We start from the raw sequence: 20,589 nt of genomic DNA, 5'->3' as shown, positions 1-20,589 counted from the left end.
CTTTGCTCATGCATATGGCTTCTTTTCTCTGTTATGCTAATGATGGGTAAATCAGTATAAGTTTAGTTAGCTAATCTTTCAACATTTGTTGGTAGTGCAACTTGGGCAGACTTATGCTATGATCAGATTAACCAAGATTAGCTTGAAAGGCATGCTTTCTGTACACAAGTAAGAGCTAATTATCAATGTTGAAAATTTTAAGAAACACACATGATCTGAACGTGTGCCCCACATTAGTTAGTAGATTTAATATCTAGAAATAAAGTTGCTCCCTTACAAACCTCCTGTCTTGAATAGGTAGATGGGCTCGATCCATGGACAACCATGGATGGTATCTCTAGACACAAATTAGCCTGCATATCCATGAGTTTACCTTTAGGGTTCAGCATAGCTGGTCAAGCACAAGTTTAGCCTTTAACGACCTGTTCAGAGTTAAAAATGTAGGACACTACCTAGGAGAGTTTCTGGGTCAGACCTGCATATGAGAACTGCAGAGTACAGTTACAGAAGTGATACGCTCGGATATCAAAAATCTCAGTGGGTAAACTGTGGAAAGAAATTCTTTCTACTATCAAGGCCATTTGGAAGTTTATGAAGCTTCTATCTCAAAGTGTAAACTGACACGGGATCAGGATTAATTCAATAATGGCTCATAAAATAATAAGAATACTATTAAACAACCCAACCTGCATCCGTTAACAGGCACATCCCAATAACTATGAAATTGTCCGGTAGAACAGCTTCCAGTTGCCAGCTTTAGAAGGTTTGAAACAAGATCCTCGTTCATAACTCCATGAGATGCTATAGATATAATAAGGAGATTCATCCTTTTACCCTTTTTTTTTAAAATGGGCGTGATTTCATGGTAACATCAACAGAAATACTACAGAGGTTAAAAACATCCTTCCACTTAACATTAGAAGTGGGAACAGTTCGATAGAAACTTGGGGAACATTTTTACTGCTAGATTCATGCTTTGCTTAAATATCAGAACTGGGGAATATTTTTTACCGCTCGTCAAGTTATCAGCAGCTGGCTTAAACAATGGATCTGACAATGCGGCACTAAAGCTGCATGTTACAATACAGCGATCTAAAAACCTGCCTCAATATCTTCTTGCCTTCTTATTTTGATGAGTATTTTCTGGAGTTCCACTCTCCTGCTTGCGTTTCTTCAAGAGTTGCTTTGCCTTCCTGGCAGCAACAGCAGGCCTCTTAACTTTATGATTCTGATCTGCCATCCTGCTCTTAGTTTCCTGATTCCCATGGCTAGAAGTATGTAGGGATGGTCTGGATTTCTTCACAACACCAGATTTGCTCGATCGTAGGCCTTGGTAGGAGAGAGAAGCTGCCTTGACTTGGGTTGCCATCCTTTGTCAAAAATTTTCATCGTCGGAAACTGACAACTTTTTTGTGGGAAATCCATCTTTGTCCCTGGGTCCTTCCTCTTTGATGGTGTAGCATCTGATGACTTGTGGCTGACCCGCAGAACACGATCCCTAATCATCAAGTCTCTTTTCTTAACAATGGAGTTGGCAGCATCCTGCAAAGATGTATTATATTTTTTTTAAAGCCGTGCCATGCTGAAGGTCCAAAGTAATAAATTAACAATGAATAAATAGAAAATGTAATCAATGGAAAATAAGGAAAACTAATATTATTTTTCTCTGGGACAAAAGGGTATAAACAATCATACCTTGTCTTAAACAGGACGTAAGCAATACCCTTTCCCATGCTCGTATGAGGATCTCTGACAACCGTACAGCTTCAACAGTGGCTTCAGATGGGCTAACCCCAAAAAATTGGTAAAGTTCTTCATCCTGAAGTAAGTGAACACAAAAAAGTCAATGATTGATAACCATACCATTAATATAAAGGTTTTTTGCATGAATACCTTATAAATATCGAATTTTGCATAATACTCTTCCAAAATTAATATTTGCATGTATACCTCGTAAAACGCTGTTATTGTACAAATGCCCTAATATAACGGTTGTTCTAATGGTGTTAAGAAAATCATATGTTATATTAAAAATAAATAAATTTTGAAATTACGCTATGTCCTGTCTTTTTTCCCTGCTATCGGGATCGCGATCGAGTAGGATCGGGATCGCAAGCGGGCTCACGATCGCGATCTCCTTCCTCCCTATTTCCGTAATCCAACAATATTTGACGGTAAAAAGAAATTCCTTCTGGCTTCTAAATCTTTCCTCTCCAAATCCAGTCATGGGCTCGACCCACTTCCAAATCTCTCCTATCTATTCATCATAAAAAATATTTCAACTCATCTTGCCCTCTTCCCTCTGTTGATGTATGCTATTTTTCTCCTATTAATCTGAACCAAAAAAAATCATTACTAGTGTTAGAAGAACAATATGATTGTCGTAGCTGATTTTATTCCATTCTTATTTTTCTAAATGAACTTATATTAAAGTTCTGTTTTTTGGTTCTACCGCATAACCATATACTTATTTGATGGTAGAAGACGAAGTATCACCGTTTTTGAATGTTGAACATCGTGGCTATGTACTATATTCCTTTTTTCTTTTTTTGTTAGGATAGTTTGGTTGATAAGCATCTCTCTACATTATATCGTGCATTATTTATTCAATGTACAAGTTTTTAAATTGGAGCACAACTATTCAAATTGAGGTGAATTTGGAGGATATTTTAAGAAGGTTAAGAATTCTACAAGATGAAGTACTACTTTGAGAGACAAAGAGCTGGTAGTTGATGTTGATTGTTATTGCTACAAGGACCTATATGATGATAAAGTGCATATCTTCAATTTGAAGTTGAGAAGACTATAAAGATTTGGTCTGTGATTAGACATTTGACATCTAAGTCTACAGATATTAGACACAGATCAGAAATTGATGAGTTTGTTTGAGGAGTACAAGGATTTGAAAGAGTGTTCTTATTTGTCAGAAAGAGGCCAATATTATACAACTTTTCAATCAACAATAGCAGCTAAGATCAAATTGAAAATGTAGAAGTATTGCAACTGCATAAAGAGATTCAAGTGGTGAAGTAGAGAGAACCAAAGCACAACAAAAGTGATGCTCTACACAATAGGCTATCAATTAATTATAAATCTAAATTCTTCTTATCTGCTAAGTTCTTTTTGCATATATACCCTTCTAAATATGCAAAATAGCATGAATATCTTTGTGAAGTTGCTATTTGCTTACATACTTTATAAATGTTTCTATTTGCACATCTACCAAAGGGTATTTAGTCATTTAATTTGAAACCGCTAATTTTTAACGGCATTAGATGGCATGGATACATTTGCAAAAACAAAATAAAAAAGAGTAGAATAGCAAAACAAGTGTTTTATGATGTATATATGAATATCAAATTTGAAGGGATTCATGCAAAATTCGATATTTAGGAGGGTATTCATGCAAAAACCTTAATATAATCCATACGAATCAGAAGTTGTACTCTGAAAATTGCTAAAAAAGAACAATCACCTTCACATCAAAAGGCAGTTACCACAAAACAGTCTTCTTTCTGTCATAAAGTGGGTTACTCTCAGTTTCTTACGAGGTGGCATGCATATCAACACGGATGTGGTTTCCTCAAACTGTAAAGAAGTTCAAATATCTTTATCAGGATTCACAAGGTCAATCAATTATACTTCATAGACCATGAGAAATAAGGTGCAAAGCTATGCACATTGTCTAATTCTTTATGCACAAGAAGCAACACACCTGTGCCATATTGTGAGACAGAGCAGCATGTGCTGATTGCTCGTCTTTGAAAACAATGTAAGCATGAACACTGCAAATCAGGGGAGAACGAGATGCACAACAACATTAGTTAGACAGGTATTAAAAGCAGAGAAACATTTTCAAAGTCTTTTTAGATATTAATCTGCAAATTGTAGTTTGCGAAATGTAAGAAAGGCAACATTTGCAAAATAATTAATCAATCATTCCGTCTCCCAAAAGGGACATAAACACTAAGAACCTGGTGAATGAATGTTTCAGTTTCAGAGGTAAAAGATTGAGAAATAGTTGACACAATCAGATTCTAGAATAGATTCAGGACCTGACTTTAAAAAGTCATTGGAGTTCCTATATTTTCCTCATTGTTTCTTGTTTACAGCTTCCAGAAGTTGTAGAGGTAATAAATATCAACTTTTAATTTAAGGTAAAAAAGTGTTTGCATTCCAGGGGCAATGAACTGAATGTGCATGATCCAAATTAATATGTACATGATACATGTTGGATTGAGGCGTAAGTCTAATAAAGTTCTTGCTATGTTGAAACATAATCTGGCGGATTACTTACATTAGGTACATTTATCAGTTATATAAATGGAAAACAGGGAGAGGAATTTACTACAGATGTTAGCTAACTAGTACTAGGAGACTAGGTTAAAGTGCCGGCTGCTCATATATTGCTGCATGTAAAGTGAGCACTGCAAGAGAGGATGATCGTGTAACTGCTGAGACTGATGTCTCTCTAAAGGATTTTTAAACTGGAATTCTAGTAGTCAAGAAAAAGCCTTGATTATTGTTATATTTCATAGCAGCCACTGAGACAAGTCATTTTTTCATGTCCTCGCTAAACATGGCAAGTTCTACATAAAGTAGCTTCAAATTATGAAATTTGCTAAAGAAACCCATTGTTTTTTTAACTTACAACCCTCTAATTTCTATTTGTACTCTTTTCATGCAAGCTTAATCAAATTTTAACTACAAATAAAACTCAATGGCTTCCATGATAACAATCATTCCATAACCAGCTAAACTTTAAATTCATCAGTTTGAGGAAATTTAAACTCGGAGGGTTACAAAAAGATTAAAATAAAATAAACTAAAATCTGACTTTCATCACCAGTATATGAAGAGACTATAAAGCAAGACTTGTCAATTGAAGAGTAAATGATGGAAGAATGCTACAAGATAAATAAGAGCTCACGACAACTCAAAACAACAAAGTTAGGATTAGCTATGCTTTGATCCTCTCATCCATGAGGAACTACTGTTGATATATAAAAGCCGACAAAGCAAGATCTACCAATTGAAGAGTAGATGATGGAATTACCAATAATGAGGATTAAAAGAAGCAATTATAATTTATAAGATCTGGAAATGGTTCGATAGCTACAATCATAGCCGAGAATAGGTCTATCTGATCCTCTTTTTCACAAGTATCCTTTTTCCTACAACATTCGATGCCAGATCAAGTTTGAAACAACTCTGACTGTTTGATCACACAAGGACATGATTGGCCTCCTCCATTAATCACGGAAATCAATGGTGGTGATGCAAAGCAAATCACCAATAAGAAGTTCGTCCAGAGAAGATCAGTGCAACATATGCAAATTGGTTCCAGACATGACAAACTTAGGTTTTAGTTTTGATTTGTACAAGAAGCCTTTACTTAAAAAAGTTTTCGATGCATTTAAGCATGATCCACAGGTTATCATTGATTTATTAAACTACCAGATACATTACATTCTTAAGTGTTTTTGATGACTTTGTATAAATCTACATAAAGAATATTCTTTTATCTATCATGTTTTCTTTCCCAAAAACAGTGGTTTATCAATGATTTTCCCCTTAAACACTACGGATTTCGTGAAATTTGTCCATTTGATCATTGACTCAATCAACGTATCTCTCTTCTCAATGTTTTCCTTAATAATCTGATTCAAATTGGAAAGCAGTTCATAGTTAGATGAGCCTGTAGATTTAAAAACTTTTTCTTATGTCCCAATCTTGAATTTGATTACACTCATTGGCTTTCATGAGCTGTAACTTGACATCCATGTATTCTGTTCAGCTACATCAAATATGTTTTCGGGATGCCCTAATTTGCCGCATCTTTTGGATGTGATGGATGCACCATAGGTGGGGTTTGGTATGGGGTGAAATCAACAATGATGAGGTTTGAAGTGACAAGATCGCCGCTTTTAGTTGTACCCCATTGATCTTACGTGGAAGCGATCCAAATCACTCCTACTCCTAAAATCACCGCCCAAGCTAGTGATGTCAAACCCATCAGTAAGGACTGGTTTCCAAGATCACCTCAAGCAGTGATGTTGGGTTGAAATTTGGGGACAAAAATGCCCTCAATCTAGTAGAAAAAGTTGTTTCTAAAAATGCCAGTCCTGAAAAAAGTTCTAGTTGGGAAGGATTAATAATCCCATAAAAAATTCTTCTAGTTGGGAAGGTTTGATAATCTCCTAGAATCACTTTAACAGGTTTTGATTAATTTTTGGTCCCATTTAATTGGTGTAAAATGACAGATTTTGACAATTTGTTTTATTTTCATGTGTGTTTTCCTATGATTTATTTGAGAATTATGTTTAATAGTTGCAAATTGTATGAAATATATCAGGGGTAGTTTTGATATTATATGACCAGTAATATCCAAACAGATTAATCGTGGATATCCAGAATATTTAATCACTGAAGTATAGCATACCAAACACGGTGATATTAGATCATCAAGGATTACATTATCTTGAGATAAGGATCACCGATAATTTAAGATCACCGTAGAGATCCCATTTGGGTCACAACATGCCATGTAAAAGGCTAGCCTCAACCAAAATCATCGTGCTTAATAGGTTAGTTTTACCTTAGTTGACTCAATGAAGCAGATAAATTCAAGGTCCTTTAGGAAAACTAATTACGTCTATATATGCAATCCTTAAGTATAAGATCCACCAATGAAAGTTTTCTCCTAGATTTCAATGGCTTATTAATCTTCTTCTTCCTTAGCCCTTTCTTTTAACCCTGAGGCTTGAGGATTCACTTTTGCAGCATTTTATCATTCCCCATGTAGAATTTTTCAAGCTGAAAATTGAATTAATTCTAAATTTCAGCACGTATTTATAAATGTGATTTAAAATTCATATCCAATAGCTACTTGTGGATCCGGCCTCCTAGATCAGATTCATATCAGCTAAAGTAGATCCAATTAGTATGTTGGATGTTTATCATTATTTTGATCAATAAAGGCAAGTGGTGAATAACATGGAGGAATATGACATATAATAACCAATATCACGCATGCAGAAAAAATGTGGTTAATGCAGTACAAAAGAAGCCCTCAAAGAGAGTAGTACAAATACATATGTATCACTTCAATTCTCAAAAGCAAAGAAACTGATAAAAAAGGGGACAAGAATGCTTTGACAGGGACCAGTAGAAATGCTATGGAAGTGGAATTAAGACCATACTCGATATGCATGCCTAGGATATACCTTAGATTTGACCATATTAATTTGCTATATGCCAATGGAAATATGGAAGAATAAAGATGTCGTAAAGAACAGCACTCAAGATGTCACTAAGTGTTTTGTGCTGGTCAAAAAGGATCTCAGTTCAAGTACAAATAAGAGATCCAGATGGACATGCGTGCGTGCAATAAAATTGTGCGGGAAGCAGTTAGAAATGCCTATGATTGAGAGAGCTCCAAAATTGCAAGATCAAATACTAAAGTAACCAACAACTGATTGAGATAACATGAAGTGGCACAAGGATTCAATCATGCAAAAAAGACCCTACTAGTGGGAGAGGTTTGAATGTGGGTGGAAGGACCAGAACGAGAAAATGGGTGTTGTGAGAGAAGAATCAGAAAAGGCATGCTCTGATACAGATGTGATACTTGACACCTCTGAGGAGGAGCAAAGAAAGATTCACAAAAGCAAAACCCGATCGATGCTATAAGAATTGGTTTGGACGATCATACAGGGAACTAACAATGGGATCCATAATGCAACATGTTCATCCATACGAGATTTACTTAATTCTTTCTTCAATCTCTTTTCCTTAATCTATGAAAAAAAAGATATTTCACCATAAAACAAATTAGAAAAAAGAAAACAAATTGGAAAAAAGGAAAAGGAAAAAGAACTAACCTATCAACAGTGTCATTGATTTTCCCCTTAATAACGGCTGCCTTTCTCGGAACCTTACTCTGATCAACAAAATCAACAAGAAAAAGAACGAGAACAAAAAATAAGCATCCTATACTCCATTCTGTACAAAAGAAACAATTCCAGGACTCACATCAACGATAGGCACCGATCTTATCCTGACCGACTCGACCTCCCCAAGCCTCTCGAATTCCTTCAATAATGTCTTCCTCTTCGTCTTCACCGGCAAGTTTCCAACGAATACCGTCCTCATGAGCTTGCTCTCATCATCAAAGGACTCATTCGAGATCACCATCTCCGACGAGACATCGTCTGCTTTCCTCTTCTCCCCGACGGCAACCACCCAGCCCTTCTCTCCCTCCTCCTCCGACATCTTCTCGACCACGCCATACGTCCTCTTCTCGTACTCCTCCTCTATCTCGTCCCTCTTCCTCTTCTTCCTCTTCTTCTTCGCGCTACCCTCCTCGCCATCGTCCTCGAGCTTCTTCCGTTTCTTGGAGATCGAGACGGAGGCCGAGCTAGGGTTTGGAGCTTCGCCCCTCTCCCTCTTTCTCTTCCTCACATCTCCGGCGTCGGCGCCGCCATTGCTAGGGTTTTCGTCTTCGCCGGTGGCCGAATCCCACCCTAACCCTAGCTGCTGGGCGGCAGGGCGGCGGGGGATGCGGGCTTCGCTTTGCGGCGGAAGGGGTTGTCGGCGGCGAAGAGGGATTTGACGGCGTCGGAGAATTTCTGGCTCGAATCCTTGGATTTTTTCCCCATCTTTTGGTCTTCGATTCGTGGAGAGGGAGATCGGCGGGAGGAAGAAAAAGAAGGGCTATCTTTTGTTTTCCCCTGCGAGGGGTGGAGGGGCGCGCTTCTTGAAAGAAGCAACCTCAAAGGGTGCTCCTTCGGGTATTGGCATTGGGTCTTTGGGCCACTACAGCGTCGCCAACATTGGCAATCTAGCCCGGCCCAGGTCTGGATGAGTTGGCCGAGCCGAGATTGATCAGATCAGTTTATAATATTTATGAGCTAAATGAATTAAAATTAATTTTTTAAAAATAAGTATATAATTATATACTTATGTGGTGACTTCCGGGCACGTTTGATTGGGCTTGACATGGATTGTTTGAAATAGTTACAAAGACAAATATTGGCTTGAAGTGGGAACAGCTCAGGGGGAGCTGACTAACCGAGGCTATTTCAGCAAATTGAGCTCTAACATGCTTTACGATGAACCAAATAAGCTTTTTAAGTTGAAAAAAAAATGCTTTAAGTTGTAATCCTCTTGCAAAAATAATTTAAAAAAATAAAAAAACTTGCATGCTAGTTGTACCATATGACATTAGCAGAACTGTCCTGTCATGAGCTATGGTGAACCACTACATGCTTTACCTTCGAGCCATTAGTTTTGCAAGGTTGCCTGAAAAGGTGCCTTTTATGCGAGACGAGTTCTGGAGGCCCGATGTATCATTTTGAAAAAGAACTCAGTAGAAATGATTGAGTGAATTCTACAGAAGAGTTGAAGGTGTTCGACTATTCACTTCTGGAGAATATTAGCGGCTGCTGCAAGAGTGTGGCATCTTCTAAATTGTGTATGTATGTCGAAAGACGAACAAAACTGCTAACAGGATCGTTTTCTTTGCTGGGCATCACTCTAGAGAAATTTTATAAATTCTCCACCTCTGTGAAGTATTTTGTTACTTGACATAGTATGCAGTGTTCTTGTGAGACTAGTGTGAGTTGCCGAATATATATATATATATATAAAACTATATGCTTTAAAGAATTTTATTGTATAACCTTGGTATGCTCGCCTACTGTGACAGCATAATTTTCACTTTGTGATAGACTTAGACCATGCTTTTACCAAATCGCCGCAAATGCAAAAAAAAAAATTCCTCGTTGTTGCTCGATTCTGCCTGCTACATTTGGGTTCTGTTCCATACATCATGATCAGACGGTGGAGAAAATGCTCTTCACCTGATCTCTATCCAGCGGCAATGTCCCCGTTTTAATTCCCCTCATTTTACGACCACCCCCACTCCCCCGGCGGCCTCCTGCTCCTGTTCTTCTCTCTTGCTCCGTCGTCTTCATCTGCATAGCCGGTGGGCGGCTGGTTCGATTCGGATCCTTCGGAAACAATGAGGAACGCGCTCTTCAAACATCTCTCCCGCGCCGCCGATCTCGCCTCCTCGAAATCGCGACCCGCGACCAAGCCCTCGTTTCTCTCCTCTCCCTCTCTCTCCCGAAGCGTGAGTGCTTCCTTTTCCTCTCTTCTATTCTTCTTCTACCTATCTATTCGAGTTTGCTTTTAGATTTGATTTGGTTCTTCTCGAAGCATCCTTAGATCTTTCTCACATTATTCTTGTCTTGGTAGATAAAATTGATTGATCTAGGGTATGTTCTGGGTTTAGATGCCTTCGTTTTTTTTTTTTTTGTGTGTGCTTTCTTTCGATTCTTGATTTCGGATTCAGACATTGTTTTAGGGCCATATTATTTGATAGAGGGACCTAGACTTGACATCTGGTCCGCTTTTAGTAATCAAGATTTCATCTTTTGCTTCGAATTATTAATTCTTTTTGCTCCGAGCATGGGTCTTGAAAGCAACAAGATTGAATGGGGGCGGGGATTCTGGACTGAATCATTGATTCCTCCTTTGGAAGAGTATTGGTACCGAAAACCATGACCATTTTTTCCTTCTTCTTACCCTTTAGATTTCCTTCATCTTAAGTAGAATTATTGATGTCCGCAATAGCAGTTGATCAAAATTATCTGCGTTCAGTTCTTAGATTTTACTAGAACTATCTTGTAAAGCGTTATACTTGGAAAAGCTCTGCAGTTTGATGGTTTTATGCTCCAAAGAGAGTGTCTACTTTGCTAATTTTGCATATGCAAGTACATAAAATAAAACTCAGCGGTTCCCCACTCTCAAGAAATGAAATGCTGAGAGATCTATGCCGGAAAATCTACGTTTTGATTAAGGCATAACATGACTTTGACTCATCAAGATATGATCAACATAATCATCATTCATCAACAATGATGAAAAAATAAGTTTCACTTTTAGTCGTTGTTGCATGGTTATCTTTCAGCTCGCGGTTTGTTTTTTCTCCTTCTGATATCAAGTATTTGGTATATGCAGTATATTTTTGTTAATAATGTGCATCAAAGAAAATATGCATCTAGTTTCAATGTACGTGGAATTATGGATGGCATTTATTTAATCTGTTGACACTATGGTCTCATCTGATGGTCTTTTTTTTTTTGAACTTTTTCATTTATTTTTTGATGGGTTATGCAGTATGCAGTTGCAGCATCCATAGCTGAGGAGAAAGCAGAAACTGTAGTCTTTCCTAGGTAACTTCTATTGAAGTAAATTTTCTCCTTGTTGGATCAATCTCTTCTGAATGCATGTAATGGATGTTATAGTAATGAGGTGCTTTTGATCTTATGAAAAATACTTGACAATGCTAGTCTTTCAGTTGAATGCTAGCATTGTGTTCTGTGACTGCCCTTGCCTTCAACATTATTAGGTCATGATTTTCTTGAAAATCTGAACTAGTTCTTTATTTGCGCAATCTTATTGACCTCCATGAGTGATGCTTATAGATAAGACTGAACAACCATTCTTCTTTGGACCCTATACTCGTGCAATGTAATGCACAGAAAACTAATACATCCGGATGTGGATGGGTAAAGTCCGATTTTCTGATCTTGATTTAAGGTTTCTAAATTCTGCCATGTATTATCTTATTATGGGGCTTTAATGTATTCTTCATTTCACTATGGTTTTTTCCTTAAAGGATGCTTATTTCACAATCCCTATTATAAGCAATTGAAGATTGCAAAAGTTTGTTGCTTAAAGTGAAGATGCATATGAAGGATATAGGACTAAAAAGGTTGCAAACTCTTTGTTTTATCCTGCAACTCATTGTGCATTTGAATAACTTGGTTGGTAATATGAAGCTAAGATCCGAGAGACTAAAACTCATGCATAGGATTCAAGACAAAGAGGTTAAACTATGCTTGTATTTACATTGTTTTAAAATACCCCTTCCCCCAACCCACCAAGCACACATCCGTGTATATTCTTTTGCATGTGAAATGAAATAATTGCAATTTTTATAAGAAAACATGCAAAAGAAATATGCCTGTGTTGAATGACCAAAACATCCCTCTGTTTTGAATTATAATCGAATTTAGCCAGGTAGTTATAAGAAATGTTGATCATTCATTGCTTTGCATAAACCATTCTGTAAAACATATTGTGCACAATGATTATAGTCAAGCATGATTTATCTTGATCAATTCCTACAACAAGTAATTGAAATATTCAAGTTATGGGCTTCAGATGTAACTAGATTGAAGGCATAACATAATTAGAAATGCCTTTTAATTGCGTAACCCACCACATAAACAAATGGATGCTTGCTACTCATATATTTAAGTGCTAGTTGGCACATCAATGGCATGTTAGTGACTCTATGCTAGTACATGGCGTGTTGCTGTGTCAGTGCGTGTTAAGTCTGTAGAGAACCCGCACTACTCAGCACCTCACAATAAGTATCATGTCAGTGCCAGGTCAGGATGCTACCAGCATGCCAATACAATCCCATAAGCCTCACGTACCTAGGTGTTCAAGTTTGTAAGATGTGCTTAGACACCTATACAGAAGCCTAAGATTACACTAATTGGGATCCGCCAGCCCAAGGATTGCCTGTTGCGGCACTTAACCATAGTTAGGCTGGTAAGAAGAGAAGAGGAACTAGCAATGATACCACAATGAATAGTCAATGGAGCATGTCATACTAACAAGTTGTCTTTACACATGAAAAGGCAGTGGTTGATTAGTTGATAAATGTAACCAACTGTCAAGTGACGATGCATCTTGCAACTCAGGAATGCAACATAGATGCAAGTGTTAGACGTGCATGGATAGTTGATATGGGTGCAAAGTTTTTATTTTTGCTCTCAACCAGGTCTTTTTGGAACTTGTTGATGACTGATTTAATTATACATAGATGATTACTATCTATTTTGTTACATAGTGAGAGAGTAAGTCTTGGCCTCTCCTTATCTTCATTTATGTGTTACATAATTTCGTTCTTTATGTAAGGCATGGTGTTTCTCCAAAAGTAACTTGGAAACTATCTACTTGCTGTTTATGCCACAGGGAAGGCCCGGGATTTTCTTATGGATTAAACTGGGCCCTTGCTGGAAGAGGTGTGATTGTAAAGGATAAAGCTTTTTACAACATGAAGTCGTCTGAGCTTCAAAAGAGTGGCGCAACCACAATTGGTAGTACAAAATTCTCATCGATTCATTTTTCTTGTGCTTATTCAATTTCTGATGTTTGAAATGATTCATAATCACATGGATGCCATCTGGATTTACATAGAGCCTTTGTCTGGCCTTCCACTTCATGTGAGAGGAAATGCTGTTGGTGGAGCTTCTGACATCTCAAAGGCTCAGTTTGGCAAACTTTTGAAACAGGTATATTGTTACTCAAAGGTCCTTCAGTGCTCCATATCACATTGCTGTTGGTGTTCATTGCAGAAACCATTCATTTTTTTAACATGATTCCTTTTCCATCAGAGTTTATATTATAACAAACGACATAATCTTTTCATTGTTACAAATGAGTGCAAACTGAAATAGTCTTGTTTGAACTTTTAGCTGTTTGGATTACATGTCCCACAGCAGAGATGATTATTGATATAACAGCTAGAATATATTGATGTGGATGAGACTAGGAAATCCAGAGCATCCTGTGATATCTTGTAGAATTTTAACCAAGAAAAGGAGAAATTAGGGCTTCTAAGGCTGAAGGGTGAGATAGGTGTTCATTGAGAATTTTGAATTCTTTGTCGGAGAATTAGATGATATATAATGTTGGATTCAGATTCAGGGAGGGAGGGAAGAAGAAGAGGAAGAAATCTTTGGTTTCTGCATTTAGATAGAGAAAAAAGAGAGAATATGGTGAGGAAAAAAAACTATCCACCAAGAAGAAACTCTATTATTTATTTACTCAAAGACTTGATTAATTTTGCTGCACCCTTTTCTTATAGCTTCTACTTCTGCAGCAATGGTCTTTCCTTACAAGCCAAAACACTAGAATAATAAATAAAGAGAAAATATGCCAAGGTTTGCAATAATCTTCTTGTAACTACTTGCTGCTGCAGATAATAATTAAAGAGAAACTGCCAAATCAAGAGTGTATGAAAGGAAATATTCAGTTGAAATCGAATGGGCCTTGTCCCCTTTTAGGCATTCCTTGAGTTGAAATCTCTTTATTTGGAGCAGGTAAAATATCGATGATAAACCTGCGGAACAGCAATTTCTGAAAAGGCCAAATTATGGCTGTTGAGTTAAACATAAGAGCTCGATAGATCTTCATTATTTGTACATGACCACTCAATCTCATCAGGTTTTCCATCACTTCATTCCATCGCTGTTCACCTTATTTTTGTTTCCCTACAAATTAGCAAAATACTACACAGAGATTGATGTTGGAGACAACATTTGCACATAATTTCTGCAATTCCTTTCTTTTATTTTCACTTTTGCTGAAAGCAATTAAGCTTTGCTGCCAAAAGCTCTCAAGGTTTTGTGTACAATTCAAAAAAGGATTTCATGATACATATTTGTTCAGTTTAGTTCAATTTTCTTCTTGGATTTGTTTTGAAAACAAAATTAGAAAACAAAAGCAAAATAAAATGGGCCCTATAAATTTGATTCCAGTATGTGAAATTTCTTATATTGTTTACAAATTTATTGATAAAGATCATTAGATGACATACTTAACCGAATAGCAAAACTTTGAATGATCTAGTTTTTTTTTATATTCTAAGATATTTATTCCTCAAAACAAAAGTGAATTGGCATACAGGTTCCATAATTAACTTTTCTTTATCATTTTTGCATAAAAAATGTAACAAATAAATAAGTTACAATTGACATCACTTTCATTTTTTTATTTTCAAAAATAGAAAAATAAAAATTTTGTTTCTTCTTTATTTCTATTTTTTAAAATATAAATATATTAGGTATAATAAATTATTTTTTAAAACATACATCATGATGGTAGCTGAGACGGTGGTAGTGGTGGCTAGTAGTAGTGGCATAATGGTGGTAGAGATGGTAATACTTATGGTGGGGGCATTGACAATATGATGGTGGCGGCGATGATGGTGATAGTGCTATGGTAGAGATGGTGGCAAAGGTTGTAGTGGTGGCAGTTGTGTGGTAGAGTTGGTGGGGGTGGTGGCAGTAGCGATTGTGGTAGTGGCAGTGGCGATGCTGGTGGTGGAGACAATGGCAATGGCAGCGACAATGATGGTAGCTGTGATGGGGACGACAATGACGGCAATTGCAACTATGATGGTATTGGTGAACATGAGTTTCTTGTTTCTAAAAATAGTGAAAGAAAAATTTCTTACTTTCATTTTCTAGAAATAATGAAAATGACTTTTGAAAAATAAAAAATAAAAATTATAGAACCAAATATGTTTTTTGCATCGATTTCTATGATTCTCTTTTAAAAATAAAGAATAAGAAATAAAAGGATGTCACCCTAAATAAATCTATTTTTATTAGAATATTCTCTGGATATTGAAGCCATGCCATGTATTTTTTTAATATTAATTATTATATCTTAGCCCTGAAGAGAGCAAATAATCTTCTGATTTGTCGTTTAAGCTAACAATGTGATTCAGTTCAGTCCTACTTTGATATTATTATGAGTTTCAAATTTCAGAAAGTAGGATTGAATGCTAAGAGCAGAGAGTTTAATGCCAAGTAACAAATTAGTAAATCTGCATACAGCCTTTTACTCATGAATGGTTGCTGTTTGGTGCAATTTTCCTCCTTTTCTAGGTTACTTCTCACCTTTCATCTGTCTCAAACATCTTTGTTCAAGATGGAGCTGTTGGTTCATCTTCAAAATGGGATGCAAAGGTCCGTGTCATTAGTGATAATCCCTCCGCTGTGATATCACTCTCCAATATCCTTTGGAAAACACCCAGCCGGGCAGTTTCCCATGACTCTTGCCCACTGACTGTTTATATCGCTAGCTCCATCAGGTAACTGGCAGTTCTATATTGGTATATCTTGATGGATTCTAATTTCCAACTTACCCAGAATAGATGGTTCTATTTGGCATTTATAGTTCATATAAGAACACTGACACTAAAGCGAAATCTGATACCGAAGACAGATACATGAATGATATTTTGCAATTTTGGGAGGTTATATCTGCCTCCTTCCCTAGATGCTACTAACTTTTAATTTTATTAATCATATTAAAATGTGATAAGATCCCACCTTTCAGGTCTTTGAAAGAGTTGGTGAAACAAATTAAACATGCACATATGGCAATTTATGCTAGATTAAATATTTGATAAGTATCAGCCAGTTCAACTATAGTTGTTATCAAGCGGGTTACATATGAATATCATAAGCAATCTCCTGTTATCCACTAATATTTGTGTAAGCCCTAAATCACATCTAACTTCCTGAATATTCAATGTTACTAACTTTAAACATCAGTCAGTTCAAATTAATATCACTAACCTTAATTTATGCTGAAACACTGGGCATATGAGCTCTAAATCACATCAAACATGCCATCCTTTAAAATCTCCTATGTGATCCACTTCTGTGCCACATCATAGACTTCAGCCTTGAACATGTACCGAAGAAAATTGGTCATGGTGATGTCTTTTCCAATTAAGTGCCCCACTATAGCATACAGCCTCAAAGCAATATCTGGAAGAGAGAGCATGACTGGTATCAACCTATCTTATTCCTGCAGAATAGTGCTTGAACAGCCACAGCCGCACCTGTACCTGGCTCCTGTTGCTGCCACTCATTGTATATTAGTTATTTTAAGTAGCTACTAGTATTCTGTCAAAATGATTCAATTGAACAATAAATGTGCCATTCGTTCTCATATCCTTATTCTTGAATACCTGCGTATGCTTTTCGTTAAAAATGCAATTAAAAATTATTAATTTCTTTTGCTTTAAGATTTTTAATATTTTTGGATATAGATACATCCTTGGCACTTTTCACCCTAATATGTCAAGTGACTTCTCCGCTCTGCTCCTGCACCTAAATATGCTCTCTCACCCCTTCATGTTTTATTTCACTAAGTTCATGGCTTCTCTTATCATTTGCTGGATTCTCCTGTGTAAGTGATTTGGATGCTCAATTGAGCTAGAAATCAGATTTATTAGTTCCACCGAAATCATTTGGATTCTTTATGGTAAAATTTAAAGTCTGAGCTGTCTAAGCTGACATCACAGTTATGCCATATGTCCCACTTCTCTCTTTACAAAACCTAGATGTTAATGTGAATGTTCAAATGAATCTGACATGCTTCTTCATGTTGAGGCCTTCGTAGTATAGGAAATGCAGAAAATATTCTCAATGTCCTATTCCTTTTGCCTGCAATCATTGCTCTATCAGCTTAAATAGCATATCTAGTATGTACAACTGGAACCTCTTGAGGCTAAATAAAAAAGGAGACCAAACAACTGATCCTTTTACTAGTTAATAATTTCCATGTCAGGAGAATTAATGATTCACTGTGTGAGCCAGAAACAACATGCATTGAAGTAGTATAGACTTATGCTCAAGAAAAGGATAGTAGAATCACCATATCTTTGATTGTTAATATAGTTATTGCGCCTATCATGCAAATGATCCATGACAAGGAGGAGAACAACACAATGTAAAAAAGTTCAATTGGTTGCTGGTAGACTGTGGTGGACTGCTTGGCCATGGAACTAATATAACCTTTTGATTTCTGTTAAATTATGCAGTCCAAGAGCTAGGGAGGTTCTTGGTCTTGGGTCACAAGCCTCTAGTGGATTTGTAGCTGCTGATGTAGAGCGTTCATCCCTCATTTTATGTGGTAAAGCTTTTGCTGATGCCAATGCTGCTAAAGATGCTCTAGCTGCTTTGGCTGCTCCTGTAATATCTGCAAGGGGAGGCCTTCCTGTTTCTGCTAGGTAGTAACTGCTCGTATTTTCCTTGAGGTTGATGATTCATATGTAGCTGGTAACTCAGTTTCAGAATGTCTGTTTGTTAGGTTGCTTGTGTCTGGTGATTCTGTGATTCTGTTGTTTGCTCCAGAAGATACTATCAAGAGCTGTTCAGATCTTCAGAAGGCTTTGGTATCCAATGATGCTGGTGTAGTTCTGTCTTCTCATGGTGTTGCACCCTTCTTTCGAGGCAGAGATTCGGCAGCATCAAATCTGCTAAAAAAACCAGCTTCTGTAATTTTTGCATCTGCTGATAGGTAGAGTGCAGAACTTATGCTTAACTTGTTTAATGGACGTCATTTCTGTGGTATATAATCCATCTTCTCAGGCTTATGATACAATTTCTCAACCTCCACCTGGAACCTCTACCTGGACTTAAATTTATCTTGAGGCAATAATAGGAACCTTTTGCACTGTAAGTTAGTATATGCACATACTTAAATTTGAGAAAAAATGCAGGAACATTTGACAATAGTTAAACACATCAAGTTTTATTTTTTTTGGCACCATGAATATTGCTTTTTGAAGACCTATTGTCCTACATCAGTTCTCTACAAGTGTGGCTGGCCAAGTGAAAAAGTGTCTTAACTCATCCAATGACACCTGATTAAATTTTGCTGAAAATCATCTGTTATTATTTAGTGACATCATTTGTCAGATATAATTATATATTTAAAAAGTCCCAACAAAGCAAATGAGATATCTTATGAGGGGCTGCCTGGTGGGCAGGCAGTCTGAGGGGAGGGTGTGCAGTTGCTCTTTGGACTCGAGATGATCATTGCTCATGAGTTTTCATATATCTCTGGTGCTACTACGTGCATGGGGAGGGAGCTCTAGCTGGAGATTGGCCAATCTGGAGCTTTGGCTTATGACTTACCAAACATACTATTTAGCCTTGTTGGATTTGGCTTTGGGTGTATCACTACCATGCTTGAGCTTGAACTGAAATATCACTTGGATATATTGGACTGACAATTCGGTCCTGGTTGGTTCTGTCTATGGGTCACTTTTCGGATCAGTAATCAACAAGATTTTGGAAACTAGGGAGGTTGTTTTTTTATTATTTACTCGTATTACTAGCATAGTAGAATGAGCATACTGTAACCATAACTGCTACGAACCAGCCTTTTCCCAACTATTTGGGATTGGCTTCATAGATCTTTATTTGCGAAGCATTCCTATATTGGGCCATCTACATATTCTAAGTTTCTGCATGTTCTTCGTCACAACCTCTATCTACACTATAGGTCTTCCCCTTCTTTTCTTGCAATCTTCATCACAAACTAAAGTATCTCTCCATACTGGAACCTCCTCAGTTCTTCATTGTACATATCCATACAATTTCAATCAATTTATAGTAGAAGCGAGCATGCGTTTGATTATGTTGCGGCAGTATTTTGCTAGTATGACTGGCATAGTAGAAGCATTTATACTCTTGATCATGCAAGTTGCATTACTCTCTGCTGTTCATTCTTCTACATTGCTCTGTTGGCGAACTTAGAACTATAAACTAATTGCTGTGTCTGTAAGTTGCAGTACCGGTGTTCTTCCTTCAGTATCAAAGCTCTCTCCAGGTCAAGCTGCCTATCACTTTTTGGCAGGTTACCAGGATGGAAAATTTGTACCTGCTTACAACAAGGGCCCCTCACCTATTCATCCACTTGAACTCTCGAAGGCACTGCTTTCACAGGTCTGGACAGGGACCTATTTGTTATTTTCACAGATGCGTTTACCTGCTAATCTTTGGTCACATGTGACACTTAACCTCGTGAAATAACTCACCTTTGCTGTTTTATCTTTCTGTGCACAGTTAAAACAAAGTGAGATCCCATCTTTCCTAGTCAACGTAAATGATGGTGGAAAGCGCATAACAGGTAAGCTGGAGTTAATTTTTTCTCTTGGATTTCAACTCAGTTTGACTTTTATGGAATTAATGACATGAGTACAATCTCCAATCATCCATTTTTTGTGGATTTTAGGCAAGGAGCTTGTTAAACTGGTGGAGTCAACCTTATCTGGTAACTTGCCAGAAAGCAAACTAGAAGCTGCTGATCCTAAAGGTAATTGTCCTCATGCTACTTTTCTCTTCCTTCTACTTAATTTGATTATTTCTTGCAAAACTATATGAAGGTTATATTTCTGCAGTTGGAGATCTCAAAGGGAAGTACAAGAGCTTTATTTCAGGTAAATTCCAGGAGTTACCTGAAGAATTCTCCTTCTGAGATTTCCTTGAAGGTATAATCCTTCAGCAGTTCTACCAGATGCACGTTTTAGTTGAAATTATCAGAATAATGTGTTATCTGCATGCTTTCTTTAACCTGATCTCCAGTAAACCAGATTTCAATTTATCACTTCTGTTATCCAAACAGTTTATATACACATAAATGATGAATAGCGTAATGGTTTTTCTCTCTCTGTGATTGTTTTGCATCATTTGGGACGGGTAAGATGTTCTTTGTTCAATTGTTTACAGAGTGTCTTCCGAATTATGTAGCCCATGCCATCTTGGTTCTTCAAAAGGAAGACATGGATCATCAGTGGGTAATTACATCTGAATAGATTGAATATTATACAAAATGTCCGGAATGTGTACGCACGGTGACTTCTCATTCAAATATATTGTTTAGTCAATTGTCTAGTAGGGTATGGCTTTGTGGCCT

The 20,589-nt window shown here is 37.0% G+C and overlaps 2 protein-coding genes across 2 annotated transcripts; one reads left to right on the top strand and one right to left on the bottom strand.

Moving 5' to 3' along the window:
- Positions 1 to 806: 806 nt before the first annotated feature.
- On the bottom strand, positions 807 to 8,769 carry LOC103704713 (RNA-binding protein 34). Its single transcript, XM_039126537.1, is given in 8 exon segments — positions 807 to 1,368; positions 1,371 to 1,543; positions 1,696 to 1,756; positions 1,759 to 1,819; positions 3,476 to 3,588; positions 3,712 to 3,785; positions 7,884 to 7,942; positions 8,035 to 8,769. Coding segments are annotated over 8 exon segments (1,044 nt in total). The 5' UTR covers positions 8,275 to 8,769; the 3' UTR covers positions 807 to 1,105.
- A 1,020-nt stretch (positions 8,770 to 9,789) lies between these two features.
- Positions 9,790 to 20,344, top strand: LOC103704712 (phosphoenolpyruvate carboxykinase (ATP)-like). The gene is made up of 11 exons (XM_008788121.4): positions 9,790 to 10,135; positions 11,185 to 11,240; positions 13,057 to 13,181; positions 13,282 to 13,376; positions 15,759 to 15,964; positions 17,708 to 17,896; positions 17,977 to 18,186; positions 19,466 to 19,619; positions 19,740 to 19,803; positions 19,909 to 19,989; positions 20,075 to 20,344. Exons 1-11 carry the CDS (start codon positions 10,025 to 10,027, stop codon positions 20,149 to 20,151), a joined length of 1,368 nt encoding a protein of 455 aa, XP_008786343.1. The 5' UTR covers positions 9,790 to 10,024; the 3' UTR covers positions 20,152 to 20,344.
- The last annotated feature ends 245 nt before the right edge of the window (positions 20,345 to 20,589 follow it).

The sequence above is a fragment of the Phoenix dactylifera genome, chromosome 5 (genome assembly GCF_009389715.1).
Source record: "Phoenix dactylifera cultivar Barhee BC4 chromosome 5, palm_55x_up_171113_PBpolish2nd_filt_p, whole genome shotgun sequence".
NCBI classification, from domain to species: domain Eukaryota; kingdom Viridiplantae; phylum Streptophyta; class Magnoliopsida; order Arecales; family Arecaceae; genus Phoenix; species Phoenix dactylifera.
The sequence above is the reverse complement of the archived record's forward strand: the minus strand, read 5'-3'. Positions and strand labels throughout refer to the sequence as shown.